The 13652-nt window shown below is 49.4% G+C and overlaps 1 protein-coding gene across 2 annotated transcripts in view; it reads left to right on the forward strand.

The window, feature by feature from the left end:
- The window catches only part of LOC110506716 (plexin-A4), a 424640-nt gene that overhangs the window by 360883 nt on the left and 50105 nt on the right, over positions 1-13652 (forward strand). For both annotated transcript variants that reach the window (XM_090199137.1, XM_090199138.1), the window contains exons 21-24: positions 867-1135; positions 10677-10743; positions 11391-11537; positions 12809-12968. In XM_090199137.1, the coding sequence (XP_090055263.1) occupies positions 867-1135; positions 10677-10743; positions 11391-11537; positions 12809-12968 (643 nt within the window). The remainder of the gene's footprint in view (positions 1-866; positions 1136-10676; positions 10744-11390; positions 11538-12808; positions 12969-13652) is intronic.

The following is a 13652-nucleotide window of genomic DNA, read 5'->3' on the forward strand; positions in this document are numbered from 1 at the left end:
TGAGAGAACCAGGTCTTAACAGACTGTCATTTGAGAGAACCAGGTCTTAACAGCTAGGTTGGTTATTACTGCGTTGTCGGAACTAGAAGCACAAGCATTTCACTACACTCGCATTAACATCTGCTAACCATGTGTATGTGACAGGTAAAATTTGATTTGATTTGAATTGAGCCAGTGGAGTGATAATGGATTTGGCTGGAATGGGAGATGCCAAGGCCATGGAATGAGTTATTCCCCACAGTCAGTCAGAGTCTATAGTCTATCCCTGGATGTCTGATTCCTCTAGTGTTGGGTTCATGTTACTCTAATGACGAGGGATGTAGTGATGTCTGATTCCTCTAGTGTTGGGTTCATGTTACTCTAGTGACTAGGGATGTAGTGATGTCTGATTCCTCTAGTGTTGGGTTCATGTTACTCTAAAGACGAGGGATGTTGTGATGTTATGTTACACCCATGACTTGGGCCAGGCGTTTGGCATGACCATGTGGTCCTTTGTATCTCAGTTGGTAGAGCGTGGTGTTTGTAATGCCAGGGTAGTGGATTCCATTCCCCGGACCACCCATGTGTAAAATGTATGCATGCATGACTGACCCCAAACCTTGACCCCAAACAGTCTCTGTATCTGAGACAAGTGTGACCTCTGACGGGGCGGCATGTTAGTGGTTAGAGCGTTGGACTCCCCGTGCTGACAAGGTAAAAATCTGTCATTCTGCCCCTGAACAAGGCAGTTAACCCACTGTTCCTAGGCTGTCATTGAAAATAAGAATTTGTTCTTAACTGACTTGCCTAGTTAAATAAATAAATTGTCATCTAAGCGTATCCGTCTCTCCTCCCTTTCCTCTCTTCTTCTCCTCCCTGTCTCCCAGGTGCCGGGCTACAGACAGGAGCAGGTGGAGAAGGGCCTGAAGCTGTTCGGCCAGCTCATCAACAACAAGGTCTTCCTGCTCTCATTCATCCGCACGCTCGAGTCGCAGCGCGGCTTCTCCATGCGCGACCGCGGCAACGTGGCCTCGCTCATCATGACAATGCTGCAGAGTAAACTGGAGTACGCCACCGATGTCCTCAAGCACCTGCTCTCTGACCTCATCGACCGCAACCTGGAGAGCAAGAACCACCCCAAGCTGCTGCTCCGAAGGTGAGGGGAGAGGGGAGAAGTGTGTGTGTGTGTGTGTGACTCTCGTGGGCCATCTCTGGCCTCATTAAGACAAAGGCCTTGGCTCTGTCCTCACCTCTCTGTGTCTGGGGAGAGGGGTGAGTGACTTCACTTCTACAGAACACCTGCACAAACTCACACACACACTTCTCTATCTCTCTTCATCACTCTCTTCTCTTGCTCTCTTTCTCGCGCTCTCTTCATCACTCTCTTCTCTCGCTCTCTTTCTCTCTCTCTCTATCTGCGACAGAGTGAATGATTGGGCCCTCACGGAGCTCTTAAGCATTTAAGCTCTGAACAGCCGACTAATGTTAACATCAACGTTGCATTAGCTTTATCCTACACATTAACACTCATAGATTTCCACTCAGTGGTAATGGACAACTGTGGCTGTGGGTTTGCTGTCCCTCTCCAAGCCGTTCTCAATTGATCATTAATACCAATGTTCGTACTTCTTCTCCAACTCTAACTCTCTAGAATGGCTGGTTTATGCTAAAACTAAGAACAGGGTAAAATCCTTATTTACTACATAGTGCAGTACTTTTGGCCAGGGCCCATAGGGTGCCATTTGGGATGCGTCCTTTGAAACTGGACTTTGTCGAATTAGTGTATTAGTCAAGCAGCAAGCCGATCAGCCACGCCTGATCGCTCCATATTCACTGTTTCATGGCGGTGACATGTGGAATTAACTTCAATGACATTGAAATGATCACTTTGTCTCAGAAACATGTACTACTCTGACACGCACATCATTAGAATATAATTACCATTAATTAGCGGAGAATCCAATTAAAAAAAGCTGTAAAAATCCTCACTTGAAAAATAAATGGGATTGTTAAAAGCCCTAGCTACTCCCCGCTCAATCAGCACTTCCCTGTGTGTCAGTCTGTATCATATACACAGTACCACCACTTCAATTCAACACCATATCACCACCGTATATGGTGCTGGAGGTGTTGTGACCATCTCGGTTACCCTTGAAAAAGACGATGGTCCGTGTGGTCGTTGTATCACACATTTGCTCAGGGTGCTCACTGCTCAGTCAACCTCTCCAATGATTTGATAGGCATGTCGTAAATGAATTTAATCTTCCTCATTTCAAATGCAAACCTCCCGTCCTCCCTCGGGCGAAATCCTCCTCCCCAATGAAGATAGACACAGATTCCTCTGTTCGCTAGCTGTTCACTAACATGGGAGCTTATTGAGCGTATCGTTGTGTCAGAAAATGAACCGCATATTCACATCATGAAGGAGACGTTTAACAGAAACATCTTGGATGCGGCATTTGATTAATGCTGTATGGGCAAGGCATGATTAATCGCACCCAGAGCTTCCGGAGCCATTACCAGGCAGTAAACTCCTTCAATCCCAAATGAAACAATACTACAGTACTTACTATAGAATTCTGTAGTATAGTGTAGAATATTATACTAAACGATGTAGTGTCACTTGATCGTGTATAGTACTTACTATAGAATGTTGTAGTATACTGCAGAATACTATAATAAATACTACAGTTTTATCTGAAAAGAAACACTGTAGTAAATATTTGAGTAATGTCTACAGTATATATGCAAATACTAGTGTATTTAATTTGCATATAACCTGCCCAATCCCCTCCCCAAAATCCCAATTTGTGCCACCCATAAGTGAGAAACCTACATGCCAAATACAGACCATATATTGTGTTCCCTACAGGTTATAGAAAAGAGCAGAAGCTCTGAACTCTCTGTTCAGACCACAGTCCTCTCTACCTAAAGGTTGTGGAAAATGTGATCTTTAAGTATTTGTCCAGTAGGTTGCCTCAAGGCGAAAGCCCCCACTCCTATGTCAAAGACAATAAAACAAAAACACTATAGTAAAAAATACATTAATGTCAGCAAAACACTACAGTAAATATTACAGTATAATACAGTCTGTAAAAACAATACTGGAACTACCAGACTAGAGGGGCTAGCTGCTGGAACACTACCAGACTAGAGGGGCTAGCTGCTGGAACACTGTCAGACTAGAGGGGCTAGCTGCTGGAACACTACCAGACTAGAGGGGCTAGCTGATGGAACACTGTCAGACTAGAGGGGCTAGCTGCTGGAACACTACCAGACTAGAGGGGCTAGCTGCTGGAACACTGTCAGACTAGAGGGGCTAGCTGCTGGAACACTGTCAGACTAGAGGGGCTAGCTGCTGGAACACTGTCAGACTAGAGGGGCTAGCTGCTGGAACACTGTCAGACTAGAGGGGCTAGCTGCTGGAACACTGTCAGACTAGAGGGGCTATCTGCTGGAACACTATCAGACTAGAGGGGCTATCTGCTGGAACACTATCAGACTAGAGGGGCTAGCTGCTGGAACACTGTCAGACTAGAGGGGCTAGCTGCTGGAACACTGTCAGACTAGAGGGGCTAGCTGCTGGAACACTACCAGACTAGAGGGGCTAGCTGCTGGAACACTGTCAGACTAGAGGGGCTAGCTGCTGGAACACTGTCAGACTAGAGGGGCTAGCTGCTGGAACACTGTCAGACTAGAGGGGCTAGCTGCTGGAACACTGTCAGACTAGAGGGGCTAGCTGCTGGAACACTGTCAGACTAGAGGGGCTAACTGCTGGAACACTACCAAACTAGAGGGGCTAGCTGCTGGAACACTGTCAGACTAGAGGGGCTATCTGGTGGAACACTATCAGACTAGAGGGGCTAGCTGCTGGAACACTGTCAGACTAGAGGGGCTAGCTGCTGGAACACTGTCAGACTAGAGGGGCTAGCTGCTGGAACACTGTCAGACTAGAGGGGCTAGCTGCTGGAACACTGTCAGACTAGAGGGGCTAGCTGCTGGAACACTGTCAGACTAGAGGGGCTAGCTGCTGGAACACTATCAGACTAGAGGGGCTAGCTGCTGGAACACTGTCAGACTAGAGGGGCTAGCTGCTGGAACACTGTCAGACTAGAGGGGCTAGCTGCTGGAACACTACCAGACTAGAGGGGCTAGCTGCTGGAACACTATCAGACTAGAGGGGCTAGCTGCTGGAACACTGTCAAACTAGAGGGGCTAGCTGCTGTAACACTGCCAGACTAGAGGGGCTAGCTGCTGGAACACTATCAGACTAGAGGGGCTAGCTGCTGGAACACTACCAGACTAGAGGGGCTAGCTGCTGGAACACTACCAGACTAGAGGGGCTAGCTGCTGGAACACTGTCAAACTAGAGGGGCTAGCTGCTGGAACACTGTCAGACTAGAGGGGCTATCTGCTGGAACACTATCAGACTAGAGGGGCTAGCTGCTGGAACACTGTCATACTAGAGGGGCTAGCTGCTGGAACACTGTCAGACTAGAGGGGCTAGCTGCTGGAACACTGTCAGACTAGAGGGGTTAGCTGCTGGAACACTGTCAGACTAGAGGGGCTAGCTGCTGGAACACTGTCAGACTAGAGGGGGTAGCTGCTGGAACACTACCAGACTAGAGGGGCTAGCTGCTGGAACACTGTCAGACTAGAGGGGGTAGCTGCTGGAACACTACCAGACTAGAGGGGCTAGCTGCTGAAACACTGTCAGACTAGAGGGTCTCTAGGCTGGAACACTGTCAGAGGGAGAGGGACATTCCTTCTCTGATTACTTCGTAACCATCCGTATTTCCAGGCACCATTTTGCTTTTCTTTTGGCCCCATTTGAGTGTTGATAACCTGGTAAATGCAATATTAAACATGCATTAGGGTGTGGAATTACATTTTCCCTCAGGGGATCATTTATGTTTATTCATTTGATTATAGACTGTGTTACCTACCTACCTACCTACCTAACTAACTAACTAACTAACTAACTAACTAACTAACTAACTAACTAACTAGGTATTTCCATCACATTTCCACTCTAGGCCGTCCCTCACTCCCCCCAGCTTGTATCCGTCAGTCTCTTCACCCACCTCAAACTGTTGCATTGTATTTCTATACGTCTCCAGCATGGCTTCTAACGTCTTCTCACACCATCCTTCAAACCTCTTCCCTTATCCTCTTCTGATCATCCACTCATGCCATCCACAGCCCTCCCTGGCGGGTGTAAACTCCACCTAGCAGTCCTCCAACATCCCAGCATGCCTCTCTGTGTGTCTCTGTGAGGGCCAGCGGTGGGGCGTCACCCTTAGTAATGAGCTAACTGTTAACAGCTAGCGTTAACACACACAGTAACCTCAGTGTGGAGGCTAACTATTAGCTGCTAGCGCTAACACACACAGTCACCCTCAGTGTGAAGGCTAACTTTTAGCCGCTTGTGCTATCACACGTGGCCATCCTCAGTCTGGCTAACCTTTAGCTGCTAGCCCTAACACACAGTCACATACTTCCTGCTTGGCCCTGGATACACGCCCAAAATAGAAGAGACACCCAGACTAACTCAGCTGTGATGGGAAGGCTAAATCTGGGCTCGGAGTAACACCCCCCGTCCCCGTCCCGTCCCGTCTCGTCCCTCAATATATCTCTCCCTTTCCCCTCCCTCTGTGTCCTCCCAATCTCCCTCTCTCTCATTGTCTCTCTCCATATCTCTCTCTCTCTCGCTCTATCCATCTATCTCCCGCCCTCTCTCTCTCCCCCCCCCCCCCCGCCTCTGCGCAGGCCATCTCTCTCTCTCTCTCTCTCCCGCCCTCTCTCTCTCTCCTCCCCGCCTCTGCGCAGGCCATCTCTCTCTCTCTCTCTCTCTCTCATCTATCTCCCGCCCTCTCTCTCTCTCCCCCCCGTCTCTGCGCAGGCCATCTCTCTTTCTCTCTCTTTTCTCTGCCTTTCCCCCTCTTTGCCTTTTTACTTGATTACTAAATCACTGCTCAAAGTGCATAAGCAGGGCATCTCTGGCACTGTGTCCAGACCAGCTTCCCATCACCGCTTCCAAGACAAACTCTCCACCCCTCTCCACCCCTCTCCTCCCCTCTCCTCCACTCTCCTCCACTCTCCACCCGTCTCCTCCACTCTCCACCCCTCTCCTCCACTCTCCACCCCTCTCCTCCACTCTCCACCCCTCTCCTCCACTCTCCTCCACTCTCCACCCCTCTCCTCCACTCCACTCTCCTCTCCTCCTCCACTCTCCACCCCTCTCCACCCCTCTCCTCCCCTCTCCTCCACTCTCCACCCCTCTCCTCCACTCTCCACCCCTCTCCTCCACTCTCCTCCACTCTCTACCCGTCTCCTCCACTCTCCACCCCTCTCCTCCACTCCACTCTCCTCTCCTCCTCCACTCTCCACCCATCTCCTCCACTCTCCACCCCTCTCCTCCACTCTCCACCCCTCTCCTCCACTCTCCTCCACTCTCCACCCCTCTCCTCCACTCTCCTCCATTCTCCTCCACTCTCCTCTCCTCCACTCCACTCTCCTCTCCTCCTCCACTCTCCACCCCTCTCCTCCACTCTCCACCCCTCTCCTCCGCTCTCCATTCTCCTGTCCTCCACTCTCCATTCTCCTCTCCTCCATTCTCCTCCACTCTCCTCTCCTCCACTCTCCTCTCCCGCCTTTCTCTACATCCCCATCTGCCCGTCTCAACCTCAGCTGAGGCACACCACCAGGCAAACTAACTAACGAGAGACTTCCACAACCATCTGTCGCATTTCTGCGCCCTCCTCTGTCAGCCCCCTCTCCTTCCTCCACCCCCCCACCCCCTGCTTACACCCTCTCATTCTCTCTTCATGCATACTGAAATAGCTGCTGAACCTTTTCCACGGCTCAGATTTCTTTCATCCATCTATGATATAATATATCATTTTAAAAATCGGGGCTACTATTATTTCCTTTAACCAGCAACCGTCCATCTGCATCTCCTGATGCACACACACACACACACACACACACACACACACACACACACACACACACACACACACACACACACTGATAATAATCAGTAGGAGCTAAAGGTCCTCTGATTATACTGTGAGGATTATCTCAGTAGTGCTAGTAAGAAGACGTCAGCCTGAGCACTGAGACTGGTTCTACGTCCCAAATTGTACCCTATTCCCTATGGAGTGCACTACTTATGATCAGTAATGAGGTCGTGAAAAAAGTAGTGCAAAAGTAGTGCTCTATAAAGGACATAGGGTGCCATTGGGTACGCAGCCTGTGCTCTGCGTCAGACAGCCAATCTTCTCCCCAGGAGCCCGAGTGGGAAACTGAAATCATTTCTGACTTCATGCTGTGGTGCTTTAACACGTGGGATTGGAGGAAGGGGGCGTGGCTAGCAGCAGAGCTACAACGTAGCTGCGTGTTTGGTTAACAGAGAAAAGGCTTGTGACCCCCACTTGGCCGAGAGGAGGGTAGAGTGAAAAACATCACTGAGAATCCTGTCCTTTAACATCTTATTGATTTTAAGAGCTTATCTATCACAATCAATAACACCCTAGGACGATATGGTATACAGAACCCTCATTAATGACCTCTGGTGTCAAAACTCTGTTTGTAAGCCACATCTGTTGTTTCAGCACCCATGGTTTAGATTATCATGATCAGTGCGATGCCAGATGCCTGTAAAGAAATGCCTGTGGGATGAGTGGGAGAGCTGTGAAGATACATTGAGCGTTAAGCCTCCGTTTTATAGAGCGTCGCTCTGCACGACATACTAATGCGTCCCACCGGATCTGCAATCCAGGAATTCTCTGGTTCCCATGTCACGTGCAGAGGCAAAACGACTGCTCGGTAACCAGGGGAAACTAAGTACCAACAAGTTGACTTGGTTGACTGGGTGCCAAGCAGGCACACTACTTCATGCCAACATGCAATATCACAGAGCATTACAGCCATGTTAACTTATCAGTAACGTTACTGATACGTTGTAGAGATGTGGCAGTCGAGACGAGGTTGAGGAGGTTGTTGGACCGTTGTGGACATGTTAGGTACAGCAGCCCTTCATCCCATCTTCCCTATAGGCAGGGCTTGGATAGAGGATGGCCATTTGGACTCCCTGTGGGGCCGTGCCAAAACAGATCATTACTGGAGGGCCTGGCACGCACTGACAAAAAAAACCCACAAACACACACAGTTACACAGTTACACACACCTTTCTGAACACGTTCTTTATGAACACACACACACACACATAAAATAACAAAAAGAGGAGAAAACGCGGGAGCTGAAAGAGGAGATAAAGACTCAAGTCATTCTGTTATTCTTCCATTTTACTGAGACCCCTCCCTCCCTCTCCAAGTCATTCTGTTATTCTTGTCTTTTACTGAGACCCCTCCCTCTCCAAGTCATTCTGTTATTCTGTTATTCTTTAATTTTACTGAGACCCCTCCTCCCTCCCTCTCCAAGTCATTCTGTTATTCTTGTCTTTTACTGAGACCCCTCCTCCCTCCCTCTCCAAGTCATTCTGTTATTCTTGTCTTTTACTGAGACCCCTCTCTCCCTCTCCAAGTCATTCTGTTATTCTTCCATTTTACTGAGACCCCTCCCTCCCTCTCCAAGTCATTCTGTTATTCTTGTCTTTTACTGAGACCCCTCCCTCCCTCTCCAAGTCATTCTGTTATTCTTGTCTTTTACTGAGACCCCTCCCTCTCCAAGTCATTCTGTTATTCTTGTCTTTTACTGAGACCCCTCCCTCCCTCTCCAAGTCATTCTGTTATTCTTGTCTTTTACTGAGACCCCTCCCTCCATCTCCAAGTCATTCTGTTATTCTTCCATTTTACTGAGACCCCTCCCTCCCTCTCCAAGTCATTCTGTTATTCTTGTCTTTTACTGAGACCCCTCCCTCCATCTCCAAGTCATTCTGTTATTCTTCCATTTTACTGAGACCCCTCCCTCCCTCCCTCTCCAAGTCATTCTGTTATTCTTGTCTTTTACTGAGACCCCTCCCTCCATCTCCAAGTCATTTCTTCTCCACCTCTCCCTTTTACACTCTCTTTTCATCCCTTTGATTGATGTGCTGAATTTGTCTACATGGAGACCATTTGGATGTGTGAATGATTACAAGTAAGGGGACAGGGTCTGAGGGGAGAGGAGGGAGAGAGAATAAGGGAGTGGAGGGGAGGAATAGAGTGAGGGACACATGAAAGGAAAGATGAAACGTGACCTCCCTGACCCCTGGAGCCGAGGACTCTCTCGGCCGCCGCACCAACATAAAAATGCGGGCGCAAGCAGAGCAGGATGTTAATCCCATCCAGGTGTTGTGCCAATTCTGGTGGGCAGGGGGTGCCAGGCCCGGCCTATTGGCACAGCGGGCACAATCCTCCATCTCTAATTGCGATGGTCCTCCTAAGAGGTGCCAGGAGGGCTCTGAGTGGAGGGGAGAGGAGGGCTCTGAGTGGAGGGGCCAGGAGGGCTCTGAGAGGAGGGGCCAGGAGGGCTCTGAGAGGATGGGCCAGGAGGGCTCTGAGTGGAGGGGCCAGGAGGGCTCTGAGAGGATGGGCCAGGAGGGCTCTGAGTGGAGGGGCCAGGAGGGCTCTGAGAGGAGGGGCCAGGAGGGCTCTGAGTGGAGGGGCCAGGAGGGCTCTGAGTGGAGGGGCCAGGAGGGCTCTGAGAGGAGGGGCCAGGAGGGCTCTGAGAGGATGGGCCAGGAGGGCTCTGAGAGGAGGGGCCAGGAGGGCTCTGAGAGGAGGGGCCAGGAGGGCTCTGAGAGGAGGGGCCAGGAGGGCTCTGAGAGGAAGGGCCAGGAGGGCTCTGAGTGGAAGGGCCAGGAGGGCTCTGAGTGGAGAGGCCAGGAGGGCTCTGAGAGGAGGGGCCAGGAGGGCTCTGAGAGGAAGGGCCAGGAGGGCTCTGAGAGGAGGGGCCAGGAGGGCTCTGAGAGGATGGGGCCAGGGGGAGGCTGCAGGTGGCAACCGAATGACACAGGGGGCAAGGGGGCGTGCACACACACACAATGGCCTAATCCTGAAATATTGATGCCTGTGGCCATGCCTCATTGAGGTGGTGGTGGTGGGGTGGGGGGGGGTTTCTTGGCAGATTACCCACCACACAGGAGCCAGAGACGTGTCAAAGGATATCCGATCCCCGCCTCTCGCCTTTCAGACCCTGCTGTTTGTTATTGTGCACATGAATACTATCCATTCACACGGTATGGCCGCCTGTGGTAGCCCAGTGAACGGTGCCCCGATTAGTCCCGCCAGCGGAGCGCCCACTGGCACGAGAGACCGGACATAACAGAGAGAGAAAGAGAGCAGGGCGATGGATGTGTGCAGTCACTTTCTATTGTAATGTGATGTGCTGTGTCGTCCCAGACAGTGGGTGTGAATGGGCTAAGGAGGGAGAGGTTAATAATGAGGCCAGTATTATTACAGGCCCTTCTAATGACATCAATCCCAATGGGATCAAATAAAGGTTTTAATTGCTTTCTCTTCTATTAAGACCCCAGCGTAGCTTGGCGTGCCTGAATATAAAAGGCATCGGCAGTAAGATTGGGGGCCTTTAGAAGTGAGAGCCAAAAATGTTTTTTTGCAATGATGTTTTTGTAACAAAAGCCCCTATTCATTACAACAGTCCTGGTTTTGTGGGGAATTTGATGATCATATTGAGTATTTGTGATGGTTGTGAGGGATGGCATGTTGATGGAATGTCTCTGTTGATTTCAGGACGGAGTCTGTGGCAGAGAAAATGCTGACCAACTGGTTCACCTTCCTGCTATACAAGTTCCTAAAGGTCAATGTCTGCATACACTTCACTCTGATACATTCTGCTTTGCTCACCCATTCAGCTCCTCTAGCTTCATGTCTGTGAGAGTGTAATATGGTAAAGTGTGTGTGTGTGTGTCTGTGTGTCTGTCCGTGGGCGTTTGTCCATGTCTGTGAATGTGTGCGTGTGTTTGTTTGTTTGTGTGGACGTGTCCCCACAAGAATAGTCCCCACAAGAATAGTAAAAAATAGTAACATTTTGTTAGTCCCCACAGGGTAAAATGCTGTTTCTAGGGGGTTTAGGGTTAAGGTTAGAATTAGTATTGGCATTACAATTAGGTTTAGGGTTAGGAAATGGCATTACAATTAGGTTTAGGGTTAGGAAATGGCATTACAATTAGGTTTAGGGTTATGAAATGGCATTACAATTAGGTTTAGGATTAGGAAATCGGGTTCGTGTTAGGGTTAGGGTTAGGAGCTATGGTTAAATTTCTGGTTAAGGTTATATTTTTGACACCAATCTCTGTCTCTGTCTGTCTGTCTGTCTGTCTCTCTGTCTCTCTGTCTCTCTGTCTCTCTGTCTGTCTCTCTCTATGTCTCTGTCTCTCACTCTGTGTCTCTGTCTGTCTCTCTCTCTGTCTGTCTGTCTGTCTCTCACCATCCCTCTCTACACAGGAGTGTGCTGGCGAGCCCCTCTTCTCCCTCTTCTGTGCCATCAAGCAGCAGATGGAAAAGGGGCCTATAGACTCTATCACTGGCGAGGCGCGCTACTCGCTCAGCGAGGATAAGCTCATCAGACAGCAAATCGACTACAAGATGCTGGTAAGGGTCTGGGGTAGGAACTGGGCTGGGGTAGGAACTGCATTTTGTGGGGTGGGGAGGGGAAGGAAGGGGTTTTGGACATGGTAACACCCAGCCACCCGCCTCCTTTCACGCCTGACTGGAAGAGGGCTCACTGACCTCACTTTCTTTTAGAGACTGGAACTGACAGAGGGAGGAGGCGAGGAAGAGGGGGAGGAGGCGAGGAAGAGGGGGAGGAGGCGAGGAAGAGGGGGAAGGAGGCGAGGAAGGGGGGGGGGCGAGGAAGAGGGGGGAGGAGGCAGGGAAAAGGAGGGAGTGTGTTAGAGATCAGGTAAGGGGGGGGGCGAGGAAGAGGGGGGAGGAGGCGAGGAAGAGGGGGAGGAGGCGAGGAAGAGGGGGAGGAGGCCAGGACGACTGGTTGTTTCCCTGGTCTCTCTTTCTGTTCTACTCTCTGATCACCTTCATTCCTCTCCTCCACCACTGTGACCTGAGCTGACTGAGGGAAGACAAGACACCCAGCCAGGCAGTTTGTTACTACCTCAATGTCTCTGTAAGACAAATCAAACCCTTCCCAGGAAACATACAGTGTGGTTCAGATAGCCTGGAGAGCAATAGAGTTATTTCAGTTGGCCGTGAGAAACAGTATCTCTGTCTCAATCAATCTAGAAGGATTGATGATGGAGTGGCCCTTTTACAACATGTAATTATCTGCTCAACGATAGAGGTCTAGAATTGTACTGGGAACAGCATGGGACCATGAAGTATTTTATTTTCTCTTTCTCATGTAAATGGCCTCCTTCTTTCCCTTGGACCATGTAATTACATCTGGCGAGAGCCTCAATTGCGTAGATGATGATGATGATGATGATGATGGCTGATGTATTCACTGTGAATGATAATAACCGTGCGATAATAATTAGCTTGTTAACCACTCATCGACTCAAGGTAGCCATGCCGTGTCAGACTGGCCCCCCCTGGGAGGCCAGTTTCTCTGAATACCCATTTCTATTACAGGGAAGACTTTCACCAGACTTGACAGGTACAGAATGGCCTCTTTCAAACCTGATATCCAACGACCACGCCATAGTTGAATTATTGTCATCCCACAGAATGTGTCTCCATCTCCAATATAATTATCAGCCGAGACACAGCACACCTGAATCCCATCAACTCCTGATGTGGTTCTCTATTCTATAGAAAAACTACCTGTCCCTGTTCCCTACAGGTGCTGAACTGTACTCCTATTGTAATAGCAGGAGTATAACTCCAAGTCTTGTCCCTGTTCTCTACAGGTGGTGAACTGCATCCACCCGGACAATGAGAAGAGCCCTGAGATCCAGGTGAAGGTGTTGAACTGTGACTCCATCAGCCAGGTGAAGGAAAAGATCCTGGACGCCATATACAAGAACGTTCCCCACTCCCACCGACAGAAAGCCTCTGACATGGACCTAGGTAAGATCCCCGTTCATTAGGGCACTCTGTAGCAAAATGTTATGCAATGGAAAACGGAAACATTCCTTATTGGAAATCCGTTCGGGACCGTTTTGTGCCGGGTGAATACAAGTCTGATCAGTCAATGAGCCCCTTTTTCTACAGCAACCATATACCGGTACAAAACAGCAACCATATACCGGTACAAAACAGCAACCATATACCAGTACAAAACAGCAACCATATACCGGTACAAAACAGCAACCATATACCAGTACAAAACAGCAACCATATACCAGTACAAATGGAGAAAATGTTCCCTGAAGTTGAAAAGGTTAACACCTGGAATTATTATTGCAAATATATATTGTATTTTCTGTTTTTAATTGACGAACATTGAGTTTTCCATCACGTGGACAAATCGGTGTTGATGAGTCTTCAGTTATTGAACATGTGGAGGCCATTGTGAGAGTTCTTGTGTTCCTCCACACCAGGGATGTTAAACTCATTCCAGAGGGCTTAGTGTCTTCTGCTTTTTGATTTCTCCTTTCAATTAAGTCTTAGACAACCAGGTGAGGGGAGTTCCTTACTAATTAGTGACCTTAATTCATCACTCTGGTACAAGGGAGGAGCGAGAAACTCGCAGCCACTCGGCCCTCCGTGGAATGAGTTTGACACCTGTGATCTACACCCATTGATTCTCAA

Source organism: Oncorhynchus mykiss, chromosome 15, assembly GCF_057628025.1.
Source record: "Oncorhynchus mykiss isolate SJ-2025 chromosome 15, ASM5762802v1, whole genome shotgun sequence".
NCBI classification, from domain to species: domain Eukaryota; kingdom Metazoa; phylum Chordata; class Actinopteri; order Salmoniformes; family Salmonidae; genus Oncorhynchus; species Oncorhynchus mykiss.